We start from the raw sequence: 21,224 nt of genomic DNA, 5'->3' as shown, positions 1-21,224 counted from the left end.
AGGAGACAAAAGGGCAAGAAGCATAATATGGATAAAGAAGATAACGTGAGGGAAAAGCGAGTTAAGGAAGGTGAGAGTGAAAAAGAGGTGTAAAAAGGAATGAAGGATAAAAAATTCTGTAGATACATTTGCCTAAACTTCATCATTTCCCAGAATAACGCCCTCCCCACACTGATGCAGTCACCTTCAGCTTCTGCACGCACGCATATGAGAAAGGTCTGCTGATGCTGAGATGACAGCAGTGATTACTCGAGGATTGAATTGCCAATTCTAATACATCTGAAGAGCCGAGATCTCAGCCTGATGATGTCATCTGGGCAGAATGGAAATTGACCCAAGTGAAACCAGTCAGGAGCGAAGTGAAGGTGGGGAGGATTGAGTCTGACATTAATCCCTGGGAGGTTTAAAGAGTGAAACAGCACACCTTGGAATGTGACGTGGGGGGTGAGGGTGTGAAGGCGATGCATTTCAGAGGTGCTTTGGCTAATGTTAAAATTGATCTGGGCATGTCAGAAAATACATTCAGTGTACATGAGGTTAACAACTCAACCCGAGCTTCCATCAGGGTAAATCAGGAGAGCTTGGCCAAAAAATAAATCCAATTTGTGGAGTAATTTCTATCTAGCAGAAGGTGAAAGAGACATAAAGGTGAAGAAAGGGAAAATGAAATAAAAGTGTTGACATGTTACACTCACCAATGCGTCCGATCGTATTAGCTCGTGGAGTGGAGACGCTGTCTGGGCCCTCAGTGGTTTCATAGAGAGAGTTGGAGATCCGCCGTTCATGGCTCTCCAGAATAGAGTTAAGAGGATGCTCCAAAAATGAAGGGCTGCCAGGGACTTCCTACATGGACCGGGGAGAAAAGACTTGCTTACAACTCATCAGACAGGCAAACAATCACACTGCCTAATCTAAACTAGTAACGTGCAGATTTAGGTTTCAAATACATTCCAAATCTGTGACTTTTTTGGATCATGTATTGCATTTACAGTATTCGTAAACTGAAAAAAGAAACTGAGTCAAATTAGTATTTTATTTTTTTTCTGCTTTTTCTCATCAAATACAGGACAACATGCTAACAAGCGTGAACAATCAAATGCTGCAATGCTAAGATGTGATATAGAAGGAGCTACCAATCAACATCTTAGTTTTAACCAGTTTTGGGTGTAACACATTCAAAGTAACACTTAACTGTAATGTAACATGTCACTGTACTAAACTGAGTAATTAAATTCATCATAGTAGTTACAATTATGTCATTACTTGAGTTACAAAGGTTCTTCGGTTATCTGTACACCACAAAAAGAAAGAAAAAAAAGTTTTTCTTCCTGCGCACTTATGCTGCAATCAGCTAACACAACTTCAGCACTTTGCGATCATCTGCGCAGACAGCATGCTAGCGCTAAGCTAGCCCAGAATCCGGAATTTTGTGTTTGCATGTGGAACTATAGCATATGGTTTATGTTACATGACAACATGTTTCAAGTTGTTTTACAGAGTAATGCTAAAGCAATGTAACAAGTGATTTAACAAAGTACTTTTTCCAGCAAGTAAATAAATACTCTACTGAATAACTTTTAAGAAAAGCAACAGATAATGTGTAAAATATTACTTTTGAGCAATGACCCCAACATTGGTTTTAGCATATCAGTGTTCGCTAACTAGCTAACTAGGATTAGCACGAAACACAAAGTGCTATGTAGCTATGTAATACTTCTGCAGGTATTTTGTCATTAGCAAACTCTGATAAGCGCTAAAAGTTTTTACTTGATATTGATGCTAAGATCTCCGCTCACATTTATCATAGAAAGATATTTCATTGCATATAAACAGTCAGAAGGAACAACTTTTTATTTTAAACAATACATTTCAATAAAGCTATAGGTCATTTTTTTTAACTATAGAAGAATGTAAAGTGCAAGTATTATTCCTTCTATTTCAGTCTATGAATATAGGATTACAAGGTGATACACACATGGTGTTCACATAAAAATGGGTCAGTAGAATGGATCCCAGTGCTGTGCCACCAATACACCAAAAACATAGAACCGGTGCTTCAGTATCAATCTCAGCTTACATCTCGGTATTTTCTGCTTCAGCAGTGTGAAACGGGTCGTGCAGTAGTCAGAGCTGGATAAAGTTCAATGGATTTCCCATAGGCCAATAGATAGCGCTCTCTAACAATGAGCCCTAGTAAATGGACCAGTGACATTTGCCACATGGTCAATGTGCTGCACTGGTGGTTATTGAGCCCACTCACAGTCAGTGTATGTCAGTCTTGACAGCTGAACATGGTTAGTGGCTCGTCTGGGACCAGTGTGCACAGATAGTCTTGAGTCTTCAAGAGCCAATAGCCTGTCAGACGTGGTATTTTGGATAGAAACAACCAAACCAAGAGTTTGGGAGTAGATAGGAAAAAATAAAAAGCAGATAGAAGAAAATAAAACCTGGGTATTATCCTAATTTCTCACAGTTCTTTATAGCAGCTTGTGGGCAGCCAGGGGAATCCACTGGAAAAGAACTCCCTGTACAGGACCTATTACAGATAGCTCCCTTGCAGCTAGACAGTCCAGCATGGCTCAACTCTATACTCTAAAGCACGCTTTAAACCAAGAGGCCCCGGCTAATATTGATGTCTCACAACACTCTGCTGGCTCCCGGCCAAGAAAAAGGGGAGTAAAAATGTAACAACAAGAGCAGCAGGGAGACAGAGGAGCAGGATGGAGACGAGAGGGAGAGAAAAGAAGAGGATGTGCTGCTGAGGCTTTTGTGAACAAATGACAGGATTTACAAAAAAAAAAAAGGGAGAATTATTGGGTGTAGGAGCTGCGGCCCTGGTGAATTGTGGGTGCAGTAAAAATCGCATCCTTGCGGGAGCTGTGCGTCCTGGGAGATGCATACCGGGGTGGAAGGACTTATCAGCTGTTTAATATAAATGAGAGGTTTAATGAGGTTGAAAGCACAAGACTTTATCGGGACAGCGTGTTGATAAGAGAAGATGTCGGAGTGAATCGTGCACGTGTGCGCGTGAAACAGGGGTGGGGGGGGCTGGGTCAACGCAATTACAATCAGAGCCGTGGCCACTGCCAGCCTTTTAATAAAAAGCACGTCCCTAGATGATTCAGACTCAATAAGGTTCAAATTGTTGGAATGAAGATTTATTTAACTCGCTTTTCTCTCCTTTATTCAGCCACTCTGCACTTTTCAATCTGTCTCAGATCAGCCAGAGACTTGTCATGAGCTCGACAGAATTAAGATGAAAGGTTTTGGGTAAGAGGTAGGTGGAAATATGTGGAAAGATTGGAACAGAGAGAGCAGCTTAGGACCAAAGTGATATGAAAACTATGTACAGAAGGCACTGAGTGGAATAGATCTCAGAAGGAATACCAAGTCCCCTCTATCTCTAAGAGCCGGACAGGTTTATGTGAAATGTATTTACTGGCTTCTATGGCAAACAGACATTGGAATAAACATAACACAAAGTCAAAATTGCAGCAATTTAATCTTTGTGTATTCAGTATTAATTAAATCCGCTTCTGTGCATGCTAATGCTTTAGCCCCGGCTGCCTCTGCTACCACACTTGTGAATATTTAGTGGTTCAGGTTTCTACGAAAAGCTGTGACACGTTCATGCACAATTTGCCACCAACTAATATTCAGTTGTCAAGATATCCTGTTCTGATGGGCAATTCTGGAAACATTCTGATAATGAAATGGAGAAAGAAAACTGCTTTGTGATATCACAGCAAGCCGATTTATTCTAACATCAATTGGGCAACTTGGCGAAGATGCCTATTTCTTTATTTTAATTTTTGGGGGGCTTTGTTTTTTCTAAAGGTGTGCTTGCCCCTTTAAGTCTTTCAGTGATGTTTAGCCCTTTCTTACCACCGGGTCTCATCATATTATCACGTTTTTAATGTGTTTTAATCTAGTCATTTTCAGAGTGGATTATCGTGTTGACAGAGGGAGAGGGCAGAGCTCTGCGACTTACACCAAGCCCAGTCGAGATCAGCAGCTGCTCCCCTCCCGCTGGACTCGCTAAACATGCATGTGCGTTTGTGTGTTCAAGGCAATGCTTTAATGTGCAGTGCACTTGCATATCTGCGTGTGTGCGTGTGCGTGTTCTAAATAAATCTGTGGGAAGTGCAGACTTGTGCACAAATGTTGTTTTTTTGCCTGCACGTCAGCATCTCCCTGACCTTGAGTAGTCAGTAAGGGAGAAGAAGCAGTGTGTTGACAGGCATGGTCTTAAGCTGTCAACCAAGGCTAATAATGTCTAGTCCATGGCCATTTCCTGGCCTTCTATCCTGGTCTCAGCCTGTTGCTGGGGCCCTAATCCAGTCAACCTCCACCATAATGCTGTAATTACAATTCTTAAGCTGCTGCATCCTGCCCCAGGCACAACTCACCTCTCTGCTGGCTAGATATACCCCACTTTCATTAGCTTCTCACATCCACCTAGAGCCTTAACCTAATGCCTGTGCCTCCCAAAGTGGACTCGCAAGTCTTTTAGGACTTCTTAGCAAAACTTCAATTTCACCAAAGTATGACACAGATAGAAAACCAGCACAGCAGTGAGGTATGTGAGAATAACACCTGCTCGGGTTTAACTGTTAAACCACTGCTCTGTCTCCAACTGCGACATAATAAAGGTCTTGTCTTGTTGCCTAGCGAACCATCTATCACCATAAACTCCACCTACAGGCTGCACGCAAATACTGTGAGACTTTAAAGCTCTTTCCTCTCACACTGGATGCAGCAAGAATACAGCAGAATACACACATTATGCTTTGTGTGTATTCAGATGTAATACAAGCACTGAGATCGCAAGCGCCGATCGTACTTGTTTTACATCTCGTGGTTTTCTGTTACATACATTTTAAGCATGTATGGAAGTTCTGCAGTGCCTGTGAGTGCTGTCCACTTGAATGCTGTATGAAAGCAGTTACAGCAAAAGTTTCATAGTAAAACAATAAAGTAGTTTTGTACTTGAAAAACAAATAGGCCCTTTTCTCATTAGCTGTTTTGTCATGCAGTCATTGGAGGGTAAACACAGGTGTAATTATTAACATTAATTAGATCGGAAGAGGCCAAGGCCCTGGTGCTGTGATGGCTCACTGGAATGGTTAGGAAACAATAAATAAAACAGCGGTAATTAACTGGATTGTTTACATTAATGTTTACCGTGTTAGGACGTGTCAGAATGGTCCTTCAGTGAACCAGCAAATTAGCAATGTTTTTTTTAAATTGTAATACAGTAGCTATGGCAGGAAATAAAAATGTGTCATAATAAGCTGTCAGTGCGTCTGATGATGAAAATATAAATTGCAGGTTCAGCATATTATATATGTTTATCAGATGCAAAGACTGCCTACTACATGTCAGCAAGTAAATGCAGAAGTGTACAGCTACACTGTTGGTACATGGAGGTTTTTAGCATTGTGTTTATGCTACTTAAAGTACAGGCAACAAGTGTTCGCAGACTTAAATTTAACAATTAGCCTGAACACTTTCTGATTGAAAGGTGTCAGAATACACAATGCATTGCAATTTGTTCCGTATGGGTGCCCATGCTGGGCCCTGTCTACCGCTGAAAGTGACAACAATGGTCACAAGATCTGGATCATGGAGCAATAGAAATTGGGGGCCTGATATGATAAATCATGCTTTCTTTTATATCACGTGCAAACTCAGGTGTGTGTGATGCTTACTTGTAAAGCCAGTGGAGGCAATGTGATGTTCTGTGATGTTTTGGGCAATATTCTGCTGGGAAAACTTAGGTCAGTTACTTTGGATGTTACTTTGACACGTACCACTTACCTATGCAGACTGTGTAAACCCTTTCATGCAAACAATATTCCCTAACGGCTGTGGCCTCTTTCAGCAGGATACTGCACGCTGTCACAAAACAAAAATGGTTTGACAACGAGTTTAAGGTGTTGAAGTGGCCTATAAATTCGCCAATTCTCCATGACAAACTAGTCTATGGAGGGCCCACCCCAAAACTTAAATGATCTGTTGCTAACATCTTGGTGAAGAAACCAGTCCATGCCTCGATAGGCCAGGACTGTTTCGACAGCAAAAGGGGGATATTAGGCAGGTGGGCATAATGCTATGCTAACCCTAAACCTGTATGAGTGAAGGTAATAAATGAACTGATGAAATAACTTAGGTGCTGTCAACTCATCTGTTACAAGAAAAAGGTAGGGTTAGATGAAACTAAAGATCTCTAGCTCACTAGCAGTCCAACGGAAATGACAAAACATGCTGAGTTTAGTTGACATGAAATTTTCAGCTAGCCAAATCTCTGACACTCGCTGGAATAAGAGCTTAAATCACAATCATGCACAGAATGTCCAGTTTGACTCTTCTTCCTGGGCATCCATGCACAATGGCTCTTAAACTTTCCAAGAGTCCAAACTCTCCAGTATGAGAACTACTAAAATACCTAAAGAAAACAACAGAGATCCCATTAAACATTAAACAGAACATTAAACTTTCAAAATAAAAGAGATTCGTTATTATAGACATTAAGAGGTTAGCATTTCTTCATTTGTAATAGCTCTTTGGCATATTAAATACTGAAAACTGTTTCAGAGTCTTATAAAAATGACATGTTTGTTGTTTTACATTGAGTTTTTTTTAAATGATTAAAGCTTTTACATACTGTATTTACACTTAACATTCTCCCCACACACATTAATAACTTTTTTGTAGCTCTACACTGAAAACCACATGATTAATCATACCAAGCAAATAGGCTTCCATTGACTTTTCTTTTATTCAACAGGATTTATAATTGCGGGTCACAACCGGTCTGTATAGGATGAGGTTCTATTCACATTAGTCAAGTTCAATAACAGTTCAAGAATCTCATACATAACTCATACCCGAACACTATCCTGTGAAGTTAAAGGCCTACATCTGTGTATTTGTATTTGCATACAGTTACATATGTTGCTCAACAATACTTGAGTTTTCAGAAACTAAGCACACACTTCACCTCCACAGTCCTCCGCCATGCCCAAGCAGCCCACTCAACCACTAGATTCAATATATTATTCTCTCAATTGGTCCTATTGAGTTTCCCCTGCCACTCCTAAATGAGTTAGTCCTTAGAGAGCAGGCCGGGAATGAGGGCCCGGCAGCGCTGGAATTGCATTTCTGCTGCTCTGTGATCCGCTTTTCTCAATTTAGTCACTGTGTCATTGCAAACTCCATCTCCCAGAGTGCACTGCTCTGTGCCCTCACTTTATCCCTTCCCATGAATCACTCCTATTTGCTATGACAACAGGTGAGCTCTAGTTCCTACATGTCACTATCTAACTTGAATTCAATCAGTCCATACGAAGTTGGCCAGAGGGTTGGTCAACACAAATTTCCCTCCCTTACTCTTGCCTCTTTCACAGGGCCAGCATCTCATTGTCTTAAGGTCTCTCCCAGCAGTGGTCAGCTCAATACTAATAAAACCATAATTTACTAGGCTGGGGCTCTGATTGATAGCTCTCTCAAGGCTCTATCGATCAGCCCTTCTCTCATCCGACTGAGCGTCTTTTGTTAGGACCAGCCACTTCCTTCCCCCTTGTCTCTTTGCATAAACCGTCTCTTAGTGACTAACAGCAATACTATTGGAATGGATTACAAACAGGCCTATTGGCATGCTGAGGACATTGCTTTGGTGCTCTTTCACTTACAGAATCAGCTGTTATATGTAGTCTCTTCACAGAGTTAATTGAGTTACTATGGCTATGAGTCCTTATGACGCAACAATGTTAAGGTGAAAGCATGAAGTAAAGTCTGCGCCACATTCATCTCTCTTCTGTGCCGTCTTCCATCTCTTATCAATAATAAAACAGTGTTTTTAGCTAGCCCATTACTGTCTCTGACCACATTCTCCAAATAAAGACAAGAGTCATAGCAAACAAACCAATTTATGAAGAGGTGAGGTCATTCTTGCTGTTGCTCAGCAGAACCCTTTCATGAGAAAATTGCATTAATTGGATTCAAACCAATGTGCGTAAAACAGACAATGGCTGAATATACTGCCTCTTTTGTGTATTTGCCATGCGTGCTTCCCTTCTTTGGATACAACTGAATAAAAGAAGTTGTGAAAAGATCCAAATTCATGCAAATAATAAAGATCTTTTACAAGAATACAAGCAGCCTAATAACGTGCCCTTAAACTACCAACATTATTAGCATGTTTGAGGTCAAAGAATCTAAGCGACCTCTGTAGGTGTAGCTGCAAGACCAAACCTGGGCCCTATTTGAACAGAAGTGCTGATCAGTAGAGCATAAACACAATCTGACTTCCAAGATTAGTATGCAATGGTTGCATAATATGCAAGTATGCCAACAGAGGACAACTCATGATGAGCACTCATGATGTAAAAAAGAAACATAAAGAAAAAACCCAAGTGGAGTTTGTCTAAATGAATGTTGACAAGTCACAGTGCACCCGGGAGAATGTTGTTTGGACTGACGAAGCCAAATTTTAGCTTTTTAGTCACACCTCAGCTCCGTTTCTACAACAACGTTCCCATTTCACCCATGCCATTTCCATTTTATTACATTTCTAAACATAATAGAATATCTGAAAAAACAACCACATGCCTGCTCTGTTTAATATAGCACGTTTACTATGGTGGTTGCCAGTTGTATTGTATTAATCACGTCTGGTGGAAAAATGTGTTTTAACCCCCACCCACCCCTCCCCACACTCCTCGCATTGCCCTTTCATCATTATGCATCATTCTCCTATAAAGCCTGCCACATTTCTTCCATTTAAGCGCTGATGTTGATTAGCTGTCATGCATGTCAGGATGTCAGTGTAGTAAATGTTGGGATTACTCATGGTTCATTTGTCGAGGAACAGCGAAAAACAGAACGTTGCTGTATACGAGGTGAAATGTTAATGGCTCAAGAAACGGGGAACACGGGAAACCAGAAAAGCATTTCTCAGGTACCTAAATGCACTAGGCCAGACACTGCAGCGATTGTCCCACACGGTATATACGCAACCGGAGGTGCAAGACTGTAAAGTGTATCAAGAGGTCAAAATATAGGGAATGCTTTACATAAACCTTTATATTTATATCTATGCAGTGTTGACAGAAAGGCACTAAAGACAGCTAGAAATATTTTTATTATGTCTCCTGAATTCTGTGATCGAGCTCCACAATGTAAAAATAGCACATTCTGATTTTAAACTCAGCCTGTAGATGCAAAGAATGAGCAAAGTCTTACCCGACAAACATAGAAAGCAAAGGCACAAATGATTTTGTAGTGAAGTATCTTGTAGAAGAATGTTTTTGTTGCCCTGATTAATGCAGCGCTTTACCAGCAAATTGTCATAGACCTGTCACGAAGGATTGGTGGAAAAAAACAACGCGACTGCCAGTCTGTCAAAAAAAAAAAAAAAGCCTATGTCTGCAGGAGATCTCAGTCATAAATAACATCACAAATGCACAGAGAGGCATAATATGTCATGTGATGAATTACAAATCAGTGAAACTAAACCAAACCGCAAGCATGCTTATCATCAGTCTGTCAGCTTTTAGACACCTGTGTGATAAATATCTTAGAAATATCATGATGTGCAAAGGCTGTTGCAACACACAGAAACAGACATTTACCACTAAGTTAACTTTCTTAAACACAATATTTGCGTTTGTGCATGTTGGACATACCAAGTCCAGCTTAATTTAGTTCAAATTCAGTTCAATCTTATTTATATAGCACTAAACTACAACAACAGTCGCCTCAAGGCACTTTATTTTGTAAAGTAAAAAAACAACATATACATAGAAAACCCCAACCATCAGACAAGAACCTATGAGCAACCACCTTGGGGACATTGGGAAGGAAAAACCCCCTTTTAACAGGAAGAAGCCTCTGGCAGAACCAGGCTCAGTCAGGGAGAAAGGACAGAAGACACACTATGGAAGAGAGCCAGAGGTTAACAATAACTAATGATTAAATGCAGAGTGGCGTATAAACACAGAGTGTACTGTCAAGACATAAGTGAAGAAGAAACATTCATTGCATCATGGGAAGTCCCCAGCACCTTAGATCTTTTGCAGCGTAACTAAGGGAGGATTCCTGATCCAGCCCTAACTCTAAGCTTTATTAAAAATAAAAGTTGTAAGTCTAATCTTACAAGCAGAGAGGGTGTCTGTTTCCTGAATCCAATATGGGAGCTGGTTCCACAGAAGAGGAGCCTGAAAGCTGAAGGCTCTGCCTCCCATTCTACTTTTAATATCATAGCAACCCCAAGTAAACCAGCAGTCTGAGGGATAAGAGCTCTACTGCGGTGATATGTTACTATGAGGTCTTTAAGATAAGATGGGGCCTGACTGATTCACTGGCATTACATGAAGTCTCCACACATTAGTTAAGATTGTACTTTTCTAATAAACCTTTTTATGTAAAGGAGTTCTGACTGTGTTTAATAACAAACAGAGGTCTTTTTTGCCTGCTCCCATATTAATCAGTTTCTTTCAAGAGGAGGGCAGCTGATAAACTGAGGAACTTAACATGACATTCAATATCACATTCAAACAAACTATGGTAGGTCTGTATGTTAGCTGTGTGATAGCTACATATGGGACTTTTCATACTCCATTTATTTCTATTTCCATTTGTTCTATGTATGAGGCACACTTCTCAACTAAGTCTACTCCAAATTTCTACATTCGTGCTGAACAACGCTCAGCTTTCCTCATTTCGGTCAGGGAAATAACCTCCATGCAAATAGAAAACTGTAATTGCAGGTTTCTCCTATCTAGTGTATAATTGCGGTATCATTAACGTTTCTACGGCGAACAACTAATTTAAAAAGCGCACGCTTGATTGTGCGTCAGACAAACGTGGCAATGGCGGGTCGTAATGAGACAACGGGACAGGGTTTGAATCAGACTGACAGAAAGTTGAAATCGCTCAGTCAAAGAAAGAGAGCAAACAGTGATCGCGGGAAAAGAAATTAGCGCACGAGACTGAGGTTTGCCACTCGGGCATCAGTCTGCGCGCTTAAAGACAGAGAACACTCGGCAAGAGTGGCTGAATAAAAATAATGGAACTGAAATGACTTTTCGAAAATTTAATTGCTTAAACACATGTGACGATATATTAATAGAACTCAGATATAGAAAGAGAAATTAAACAGTCTGAAGCAGAGATGCAATTACAATGTTTCAAACATATTGGCTGTGACCAATCTTACTGCTTGACTATCTGGGGCAGAATGGTGGTTTTTCAAACAGAGGCTATCTGTGAAGCCAGAACAGAAGGATTAATTGTTCTGGTTCAGAGTGGCGGTGCATAGTGTCTGCGTGTCTGTGTGTTTGGAGGTGCATGTGTTTGTGTGTGTACTGCAGTGAATATATTATAAATAACACACTTTCTTCCTACCTGTCTCTTCTGTCTGGTCGCTTGTTAAATTCATTATCTGCTGGCATTAGGATTCATTTCCAAGACACGCCACTCTTCTGAAAACTTTCATCAACTCTTCTAACGTCGACCTTTTTACGTCCGACTTCCTGCTTTGTTGAGTCACTGCTGTTCTGTGACCTGGCTGACTGAGTGTTCCCGGGCAAATTGAGATTGGTGCTTTAAAACTTGGATGAGTGCAGTAAAGTGTCGACACTTGTCATATTTTGAATCAGGCAAATGGAGACCTTCCGGGTTTGTGCTACATTAAAAATAGCCCCCACACAGAGCAGCCCACTGCTTTGTTAGACATGCATATGACCTTAATCATGCTGAAGGTTTTTTTTCCTCTATTCCAAGGTTAGGGGGGAAAAAAAATCTAATTTAACCCGAGGCACAGGCTACTCATCGCTGCTGCTTTAATGGCGGTAAGAATAGACCAGGTTCTTCTCAGACATGGGATTAATCATGGGCCATCAGCAGCATGAACCCGCCTGCTGAAACACTCGTCTTTGTCTCTGAAAGAATGTTTTTCTAGATGGAACAAGCTCCAAGCCCTACCAAAAGAAAAAAGGATTACTGGAAGACCTTGGGCAATTTAATTGTGTGCGTGTTTTAGATCTGCAACTGCCACACTGTGTTTCATATTTCCATTAAGGTGCTTCATGTTTGGGTCCTCATCAGTTAGAAGATTTTTGGCTACATTACGTGAAGGAAAATGTGTCTGGTGTAGTTTTTTTGTCCCCCCAAACAGCAATCCAAACAAGCTTAAGCTCCTAAGACACTGCTGTGTTTCACCAAAAACTTCCCTCACTTCAGGCCAGTGGACAAAGCAAGGTGGTGATGAAATCAATGCAATTTTCACAGACTGGGGTGGCCTGGATATAGTGCACCCACTGAAGCCCCCCGCCGCCTCAACCACCACTCTGATGCATTAGGCTGTGCTGTTCAGCTCCTCTCCCCTGCAGACAGTGATGGATCTGATTCATTTCAACGGTGGCCTCCAGTGCTCACTCCCATTCGGGCTGGGTGACAGTGGCAAACTGGCGCGGGCTCCCCGCATATCTGCTGGGCCGATACGGCTGAACATGGGGGGGGGGGAACGGGCTGCAGCTGGGAGCCTGAGTCAACATTTAACTTGCGCTTCTCTCACTTGAGGTTGAAATTCTTACACTTTACAGGCTTATCTTTTCTCCACTCAGAGTACATTAAAATAACCCTCCAGTGGCTTTAAGGCATCTATTCAAACCATGAAGCTCCCAGAAAACACTGCAGCGTATGGTTGCCAATAATGGGACTTTGATAGATGGAATCTAAAATGTACCATTATATCTCCTTCTGGTTTAGTTTTCAGACACTTCTTTGCAATGCTGTCACCGTGTTGTCTCATAGCAACTAATGTTTGAAATAAATACCAAGTGATATACAAACACGTAACTTCTCTCTAAATAGATTAATGTACAAATAGCATTTTTCATCTTTCTGCCTACAGAGTGCTAGTTTAATAATAAAAAGTGTAAACACACACATAAACACACACACACACACATATATATATATAGCCATTTCTAATGACAGTAGCCCAGCTGTCTGCTTACTGTCAGTCTATCTACCTGTCTGCCTGCTGGTGAGAGATTAAAGACGACAGGAGAGTGACTGGACCGAAGCGATAGAACTCACTGAACCTTGGGGCTGAGGTTTCCCAGGAGGGACATGTGTCCTCTCTCTCGGTCTCGGTCAGGAGGCAGGGTGGAGAAAGAGCGGGGAGAAGGAGGGGCGGCAAATTGGGGGGGGGGAGAAATAAAGCCAGGCAAAGAGCAGGTTGTGTATATTGGACAGTGGCATGCACTGTAACGCTGCAGTAAAACAAATGCGCCGTCATTCGGATAATTTCAGCTGCAGTTTTCCCTGAAATGTCTAAAAATTTCCACCTGTTAAGACTATGGAGAACCACAGGCTGGAGCAAGGGAGGCGAAAACTGAACATGGAAACGAAAGGAAAGCAACTGCACGGGGTAGCAGGGGCTGCTAGAGAATGCTTAGCGGATGAGGGGTTACCAGAGAGGGTGAAGGACAGGGGAAGGGGAGGGGGGCCTCAGCGTGAGACTCCAAACTGACACACAGCCACAGGACAGAGGCTCCAATTAGAGTCACAGCAACACTAATCAAACCTGATCTACAACCTCTGGCTGCAGGGCAAGTGAGCGTGCACGAGGCTGCGAATGCATTCACACATCATTCCACTACGCTGGGATACAGTCACACCATGCATTGCATTTTCCCCCCTTTCACCACACTATGTGAATGACAGTTTTGTTGATGAAAAAAAAAAAAAAGGTAGGCCAGGTTAAGTTTTGCATCACAATGGACGTTTCACGAAGGTGAAATCCCAGCACTTTAATATTCTTGACTGTTGCTTCGTGACAAATATCCACCCTAGCCATAATGCATATTCCTTTATCTCCCAATCCTACAGTGTTATTCTGCAGAGCTGTCAATCACAACTCGGTGAAGTACTTCTTAGATATCATATCAAGGCCCACCGTGAGCAAAGAAAAAAATCACGCAGAGAATGGGGAAAATGGGAGATGCTATCACTATATCTCACACAGGAAATGGGAATGTTTGAAGATTTGCATGGTGGTGTGGTCGCTTCATAAAGGTCCTTCTCTAGCTATCTCAAAGTTCCCAAAACCTACAGGGCTTAGATTAGCAGCACTGGAAAGGTAGAGGAAAATCAATATCATCTATCAGCCATGTTGATATGTAGCTATCCCTCATCTTCATTCCAGTGTCTTATTCCACCTTACCGACTCAAAACAGGGATATGATTGTAGAAAAAATTACATCGTGTTATACAGTCCATCTTAATGTTATGGTAGGTCATGATTAGAGCACTAATAATGATACCTGATTTAAAAAAACATAACAAAGGGAGACCAATTAAATCGGACTCCTTGTGGTGCCAATTAGTCACATCAGCGTGACTCTTCCCTGACTGCTGGGTTACCTCACTGCTCTTGGCCACCCGCCGGGCCACGATGAGCTGGATCATCCCTCGCTTGTTACCCTCTACAGACATTGATTTGCGCAGCGTTTCCATGGCCTCCTGATTTGTCTTCTCAAGCAGTGACTCCCCATTGACTGCAATAAGCTGGTCATTAACACGCAGACGGCCATCCTGCAGACAAGAACCATCATAAGAAAGTGCAATGCGGTTCATAAAATAAAACAGAAGCTGCTCCTGAGGCTGCGTTTCCATGGTTAGCATGTACCCTTTTCACATATCCCCCCAAAAATACAAGTGTAAGAAGATTTTTTCAGAATTCATCATTTGTAAATGATGCAAATTCCAATTCAGTTTTATTTACAACAAAATACAGTACAATACAAATACAGGGAAAACCCCAGGAATTATATGACTTTCATATGAGCAAGCACCTGGCGACGGTGGAAAGGAAAAACTCCCTTTTAACAGGAAGAAACCTCCAGCAAAAAAGCAGGCTCAGGGAGGGAGACAGGGAAAAAGTTGTTAGATGTAAAACCACTGCATGGTACTAGTGCTAATAAACACTAATTAATTTCTCATTTTTCAAACAAATAACAAAATGCCAAGTATTTCTCCCCCGAGAAAAGAATTTTATGCCACCCGCACCTTTTGCTACAACTTGAAGGTCACACTGTTGTGTCCTACACTGTCTTTGCACACACCTGTATGTTGCAATGAAACCCATGAATGAAATCCACCAAGGAAATGCCCGAGTGAAGGAGTCGTTACTTGCCTTGCTAGCAGCACCTCCATTAATAATGGATTTGACGAAGATGCCCAAGTCAGCGTGGTTCTCCTTGGACCGGTTTCCTTTGACGCTTACCCCCAAGCCTGCTGAACCCGAGTCATTCAGAGGGATCTCAAAGGTCATGAACTCTTGTGTACCGTCAGGGGTTAACACGATGTCATCTTTCTCTTGCTAATGTTAAAAAAAAGAGAAGATTGAAGACAGAGGGTGAGATGTATCTTTAAGATCTCTTTTCTTTGACTTCTGTCAGCATTCAGCAGGAAAGAGTTAAAAAAAAAATATGAATATTTGTCATGGCTCTGTCACTGGCACAGTAAGCAATAAATCTCTTTGTGTTGTGATGACTCAACTTATTTTCTAAAGTTGGTAAACTGTTGTTGCGACTCACTGCAGTGTCACTATCAGCTATCCATATAGGTTTTTTAAAAAAAAAAAAAAGGATAAAAGGGAATAGCAAAAGAAAAAAAAGAACCAGGTTCATGAATGACAGGAAAATGGAAAGCAGGGACTAGACAAGATAAAGGGGGTAAGATGAGCGGAGCAGAAGAAAGTGAATGGATGGTAAGCATGTCACATATCTCAGCGCCGTCATCGTCAATTGGCTGTACTGTCTAGATGAGTGCTGCCAATGCCTTTCCACCGCCATGAGCTCCGTGTAGGGGACGGCGGAGAACTTTGAAAGCGCCAGGTAGCAATTTGATGCTCAAACAACAGCGGCTTCCTTTGAACAACATCTCTTTGAAAGATAATTTGTCACACGTTAAGGACCTGATCCTCCTGGGCCCTTTTTTTCTTTTTTTTCAAAATTACAGAAGCAAGAGTTTTATTGCAGGCCCAGTACTGCAATACTCTTCATGCATGGTTAACGAGAAATGGTTCATTTCAACTGCAGGAAAGGTGTGAGAGGGTAGCGATGAGTTTCTATCAGCCAGCAAAATCAATTCAGCCGGAAAATAGTCCATCGACCATCAACCAGCCACTTCGGTCGCTTTTCTGACAGCTTTCTGGCATCATTGATGTCTAACAAAGAGCATCTGTAAAAGAAATAAATAATAATGAAAGGGATAGCATTTTATTTTTCACTTTCAGGGAAACAAATGGGGGGAAAAGGGTGTGAGAGAAAGCTAATTGCGTGGAGAAAACAACAAAGGCATCAAGAAGCTGAAAGATTCTCGCTTTTAACTCGTGGAAAATCTGATAAAGATTTAAGGACAGGTTAAAATAATGTCCATTTAGTTGCTCAGGCCCTGCCACCTATTATATAGCTGTAGCCAGCATCCTGTAGATAACCTCGCATGCTGACGCCTGAGGTTTCGGTCCATAGTCGCTCGCAAGTGTTAGACTCTTGTCACCTGGTTACATTAACAGCAATTCACTTTCTCCTCACATTACTGTAAACACAGCAGATTAAGCATTAGCAAGAATCAAGCATGATGAAACTGTTCCACAAGAAACTCGAGAGCACACTGTGATACTGCCATTGCTCAGATTCAACTGTGCATGGGCTGTTATTGCCACAGCACCCAAATCTACATTAACAAGACTAGAGCAATCAACCCCGAAGACCAACCGCAAGACCTCTCTTTACATAGACTCACATCAACCGTGCACACAAACAGCCAGATGGATAGCAGCCAGGTGCCCTTCACAGCTGCTCGGATAAAAGAGTGAAACAGAGGAAAGAGGGGAAAGGTAGAGCACAAGGTGTTTTTTTTTCCAGCAGCTGAAGAGTTATTAGGATGCAGCGGTGCGTTCAGGTGAAAGCTCTTTTCAACACAATCTGACGGAGCCCCTATTCTCCAGACGGCCCTCCTATCTGCCTCCTTTTCTTTCTCTGAGCTTTTGTTTTTTCTCTCTCTCTTTTCCAACTTTTAAAACGGCAGTACACCTGTCTGTACAACTCACCAACTGGGCTTTGTCTCTGACTGGACCCTTGGTAAATTCAGACCACTGGAATCCATTTAATCGCACCACGTTTCAACACCTGGTTTTCAAATGCAGGTTCTATTACAGAAATCACCGGTTGCTGCCAGGAAATGACCTTTTGCTTTCCCTCAGACTGCTGAATGAAGCGGATAGGGGAAAGGAAAAGAAAAAGTGTGCCGTTGAAAAACAATTTGTTATCCAGGGCAGGGGTAAATATAAGCCATCGACGCTGTTTAAACAACCATTCTTGTATAGAGCTTGCAATGACATAATTTTGGAATTTCTATAAACTTTGACAGCTGCTGTAGTGGAGTTGCTTTACCTCAGTGTGTGAGCTGAGATCAGTTGGTTTGCAAAATACAGCACAGACATACAACAATAATAATAATAATGTATACTTTATTGATCCCCGTGGGGAAAGTCTTCTCTGCATTTAACCCATTCACTCAGTGAAGCAGTGGGCAGCCACTGGGCCCGGGGAGCAGTGCGGAGGAACGGTACCTTGCTCAGGGGTACCTCAGGGTAACTGTTCAGTGGATTTGAATCCCCGACCTTCCGATTATGGGGTCACCACTCTACCTACTGAGCAATCCCTGCCCCCATTCTGAATACACTCTGAAAAGAACATTTGCGAATGTGTGGTCTTGTGCGTCACTGCCGTGGTTTAACTTTTACTCTAATCACAATGTTTTATCAAAATAAATTGATAAAACATCTTGTGGCTTTGAGTTATATCCTCTCTGAGGCTTTTAAGCCCAGCGACTGACGATGGCAATATACTGGTTGAAAAAATTACTTTGGATGGACAGTCTCCGAGTCTTTGTACGTGAGTGCGTGCGTGTGTGTGTGCGCGCCCGTCTTCCAAAATGATGACAGAATAACCACCCACTCAGAGCTGTGTTCCGGGAATAGAGGGCCGAGGCAGAGAATGAGAGAGCAGTGTAACATTTTCATCAGACAGGAACAAGCGCCGCTAGCCAAGAATGAGTTTGTCAGGCTGCTTGACAGGCCTTGTTGCACCGATTCAACTCAGGCAGAGCTGGATTCAGCTATCTCCGAACAAGAGAAAAAAGAAAGTCAGCTCATTGTTCCAAGCACAGCCCCGTGGATGCACCTGGGACAGAGAGCACAAAGGTACTGACAATCAGTGAAATGATGTAAAGACAGGGAAAAGGTTACGTGCTTAACTAAACTTAAAAAAGCACCAGGAAAAAAGTTATATGCATAACACATCTGTTTTCTCCCATCGTTGTTTTTTTCCCTCCATAAAAGGTAAAAAATTATGCTGATGTAGACAGACAGAGTCAAGCTCTCTTCTGAACAACAAAAAGAAAATAAATCACCGGCAACAAACTATTCTCCAGTGTAAAGACGTATGGCCTTGAGCATGACACAACCAACACCTCTTTTTTTGGGTTACTGTTGTTTCCTGTTAGTTTTCTGTTATTTGAACAATAAGATCACCTTCATATTTGTTCAATCTGAAAAGTAAAACCCAAACAAATGTGCTACAGCGTACTCTTAACTCTGTGGGGAAGTTGCGCCTCAACAGTCAAGATTCTGGGTTACTGAGCAAAAGATGGGGAATTGTGGCACTGTCAAGCTGAGCCCTTAATCCTGTCCACTCCAGCATATCTGCTCCATGGCTGACCCCAATCCTCTGACCCCAGCCTCATAACATGCAGGGATATGTGGAAACAGTTTCAATGTGCTTAATATACAGTACATGTGACAAATAAAGGTTCGTTTAAGATATTACTGATATTTTAGCAACTACAGACACACCGTGGCTATCCCAGGAGTCCGGTGTGGTTGGACCACTGATTGGGCTTAAATGACTGAACTTGAAGATTTACTGTTAACTGTATACATGTGATGTAATTTAGCACAGCCTGGAGTGTATAGTATATGTGCCAGCGCATTTAATCAGAACAATGTTACATACATAAAAGTGATGAATCTGTCATATGTCATGCATTAATCTTTGCCTTTCACATGCGTTTGATCAGTTGCCTAGAGATGGATATAGTCTCTTAGGTGCAGAGGCGGCTGTTACTGTGTTGCTCTCATCTCTTCAGTTTCTAAATAGCTTAGCAAACTCTCGGCATCAGCTCAGCTCAGGAGCTGCCTATTTTTTGTGGAAAAAAGTGGCTCTCCCCGCAAATCCGTGACAACGCTGAGAGGCACGTGCAACCAAAAAAGGTGCATATGCAGCTTTACGTGATAAATATGTTTTGTATCATCAGTTTATTAAAAATTTATCTCAGCCTTCTGAAACAAATTAAAGTTTAAATCAATCTGGGCCTGTTTATTCCCATTCCATTATTTTCCCGACCTTTTCAAAATAGAAAATAGGCAGAAAATAGGACAGCGCAATTAATCAAATTTTTATCTCTAACTCGATTTTGGCTTCCACAATTAAACGAGCATAATCAAATGAAAACGCATGCTCCAGTATTTAAAGGTGCAGCGTGGAAAATCTCACCACTAGATGTCACTATGTTCCAGACTGAATTTACTGGGTGTTTTTTTACTGCTTCCAATTCAAGTGCGTGAGTATAGACTGTCACTTGGCTGTTTATCTACCTTTACACCTCAAAGCAAAAGTAACTCGAGTGCTCCCTAATTCAGAACCTGTATGCGCCAATCACAGCTGTTTCCTGCACTGCACAGCTTGACGTTTCCTGGATTAGTCTGAACAAGTAACAGCTGATTTAGCTTCAGCAATGAATCTATGCAACAGGTGCTCACTGAAATCACCAACCAATCACATTCCATTTGACCACTTAAAACTGTTTAGCAAATATTCCAGGAAAATGTTCAGCTTACTGAACAAATATTATATTTTACTAAACTGGCGGTAACTGCACTGTATTCAAAACACAACAGGGGAAGCAGAGATGGATCTCAGAGCTGTCAGGTACTCTGCTATGAATTTTATTAACATCCATCATGCAGGGAGAATGAATAGAGTGAGAGACTTTATATTATTAGTCTGCAAAGATTCATTTATAAAGATTAATTAGCACAAGGTAAAAGTGAAAGTAGTGCAAAGTTGATTTAGTTTTTTCTTGGGTTTTGCTACAATACTTTTTTTCCCTTCTAAGAGATTGACTAACTTTAAGTGAATAAGCACTACCAATTTTATTTTGATGCAAAGATTTGCAGTGTCGTGTTCATATGAAAGTGCACTTGAAATGTTTTCATCACTAAAAATCAGAGAATACCCGGGAAAAATAATTGTGACCTCAGTACGGAACCAATTAATTCCAGTGATAATCATTTTGGCCATAATCATGCAAGCCTAGCAGAAAATATGCAAAGAGGAGTGGCTGTAATAACATTGTTATCATTATCCCCTTAGCTCAACAGCTCAAGTGACCAGCCACTTGACCAATTCATCACAAAAGGAGCCCATGCAGATTTTTTTGTTTTTTTGTAAGGTCCCCTCTGACTCAGTCATGGAGCGACAGCCTATTATACCATTAAATCCTTTATTAATTAGCACTTTGATGAGCTAGCAGCAGTTCATTACCAGTAGGGAAGTGCTTTAGAGGCAGCTTTTCACCAAGTTCACAAATAGGTGAATAAAAGTGGGCACAGAAAGGAAAGCATTTGCTAGCAAAGGAGCTCCAGCCTGCCTATTAGGCCTTTTTGTTTTGTTTCTACCTTGCTTAACTTGTCACATGCTAACAAGGAGCATTTGCCGGTTGCGTGCAAGTGCGTGGCAGAGAAACAGAGCGTCAGAAGAAGCCGGAGAGAGATGCAAAAGGCAGAGCGCAAATGAATTACAATCACTTCTGTTCACACATAACTCTGAGTTCTCTGCACATCACTGCCTAAAACAATTAACACTCCTGGAAACTTCTTTCCACACTTGGCCCAATTTGGTGACATAAAGGTCAATGGAAATGAATTTAAAAGGGCTAAAAGAAATCAGCCATGGGTGTAATTGCAAAAGTGGTGCACGAGTGATAAGTATTGTAACACAAATTTCTTCTGGCGGTGTTTCTCCTTGCAACATTTACAGACAAAGAGGGTGAATATTAAATATCTCAAAGTTGAGGAAACAAAT

General features: G+C 41.5%; 1 protein-coding gene across 1 annotated transcript in view; it reads right to left on the bottom strand.

Moving 5' to 3' along the window:
• LOC134634773 (partitioning defective 3 homolog) overlaps positions 1-21,224 on the bottom strand; it is a 351,935-nt gene that overhangs the window by 145,226 nt on the left and 185,485 nt on the right. Inside the window, exons 13-15 of the mRNA XM_063484142.1 lie at positions 15,209-15,394; positions 14,437-14,607; positions 696-843 (exon numbers count right to left, since the gene is read on the bottom strand). Of these exons, the coding sequence (XP_063340212.1) occupies positions 696-843; positions 14,437-14,607; positions 15,209-15,394 (505 nt within the window). The remainder of the gene's footprint in view (positions 1-695; positions 844-14,436; positions 14,608-15,208; positions 15,395-21,224) is intronic.

Source organism: Pelmatolapia mariae, linkage group LG9 (genome assembly GCF_036321145.2).
Source record: "Pelmatolapia mariae isolate MD_Pm_ZW linkage group LG9, Pm_UMD_F_2, whole genome shotgun sequence".
Lineage (NCBI taxonomy): Eukaryota > Metazoa > Chordata > Actinopteri > Cichliformes > Cichlidae > Pelmatolapia > Pelmatolapia mariae.
Note: the sequence above shows the minus strand (reverse complement) of the source record. Positions and strands in the feature narration are given on the sequence as shown.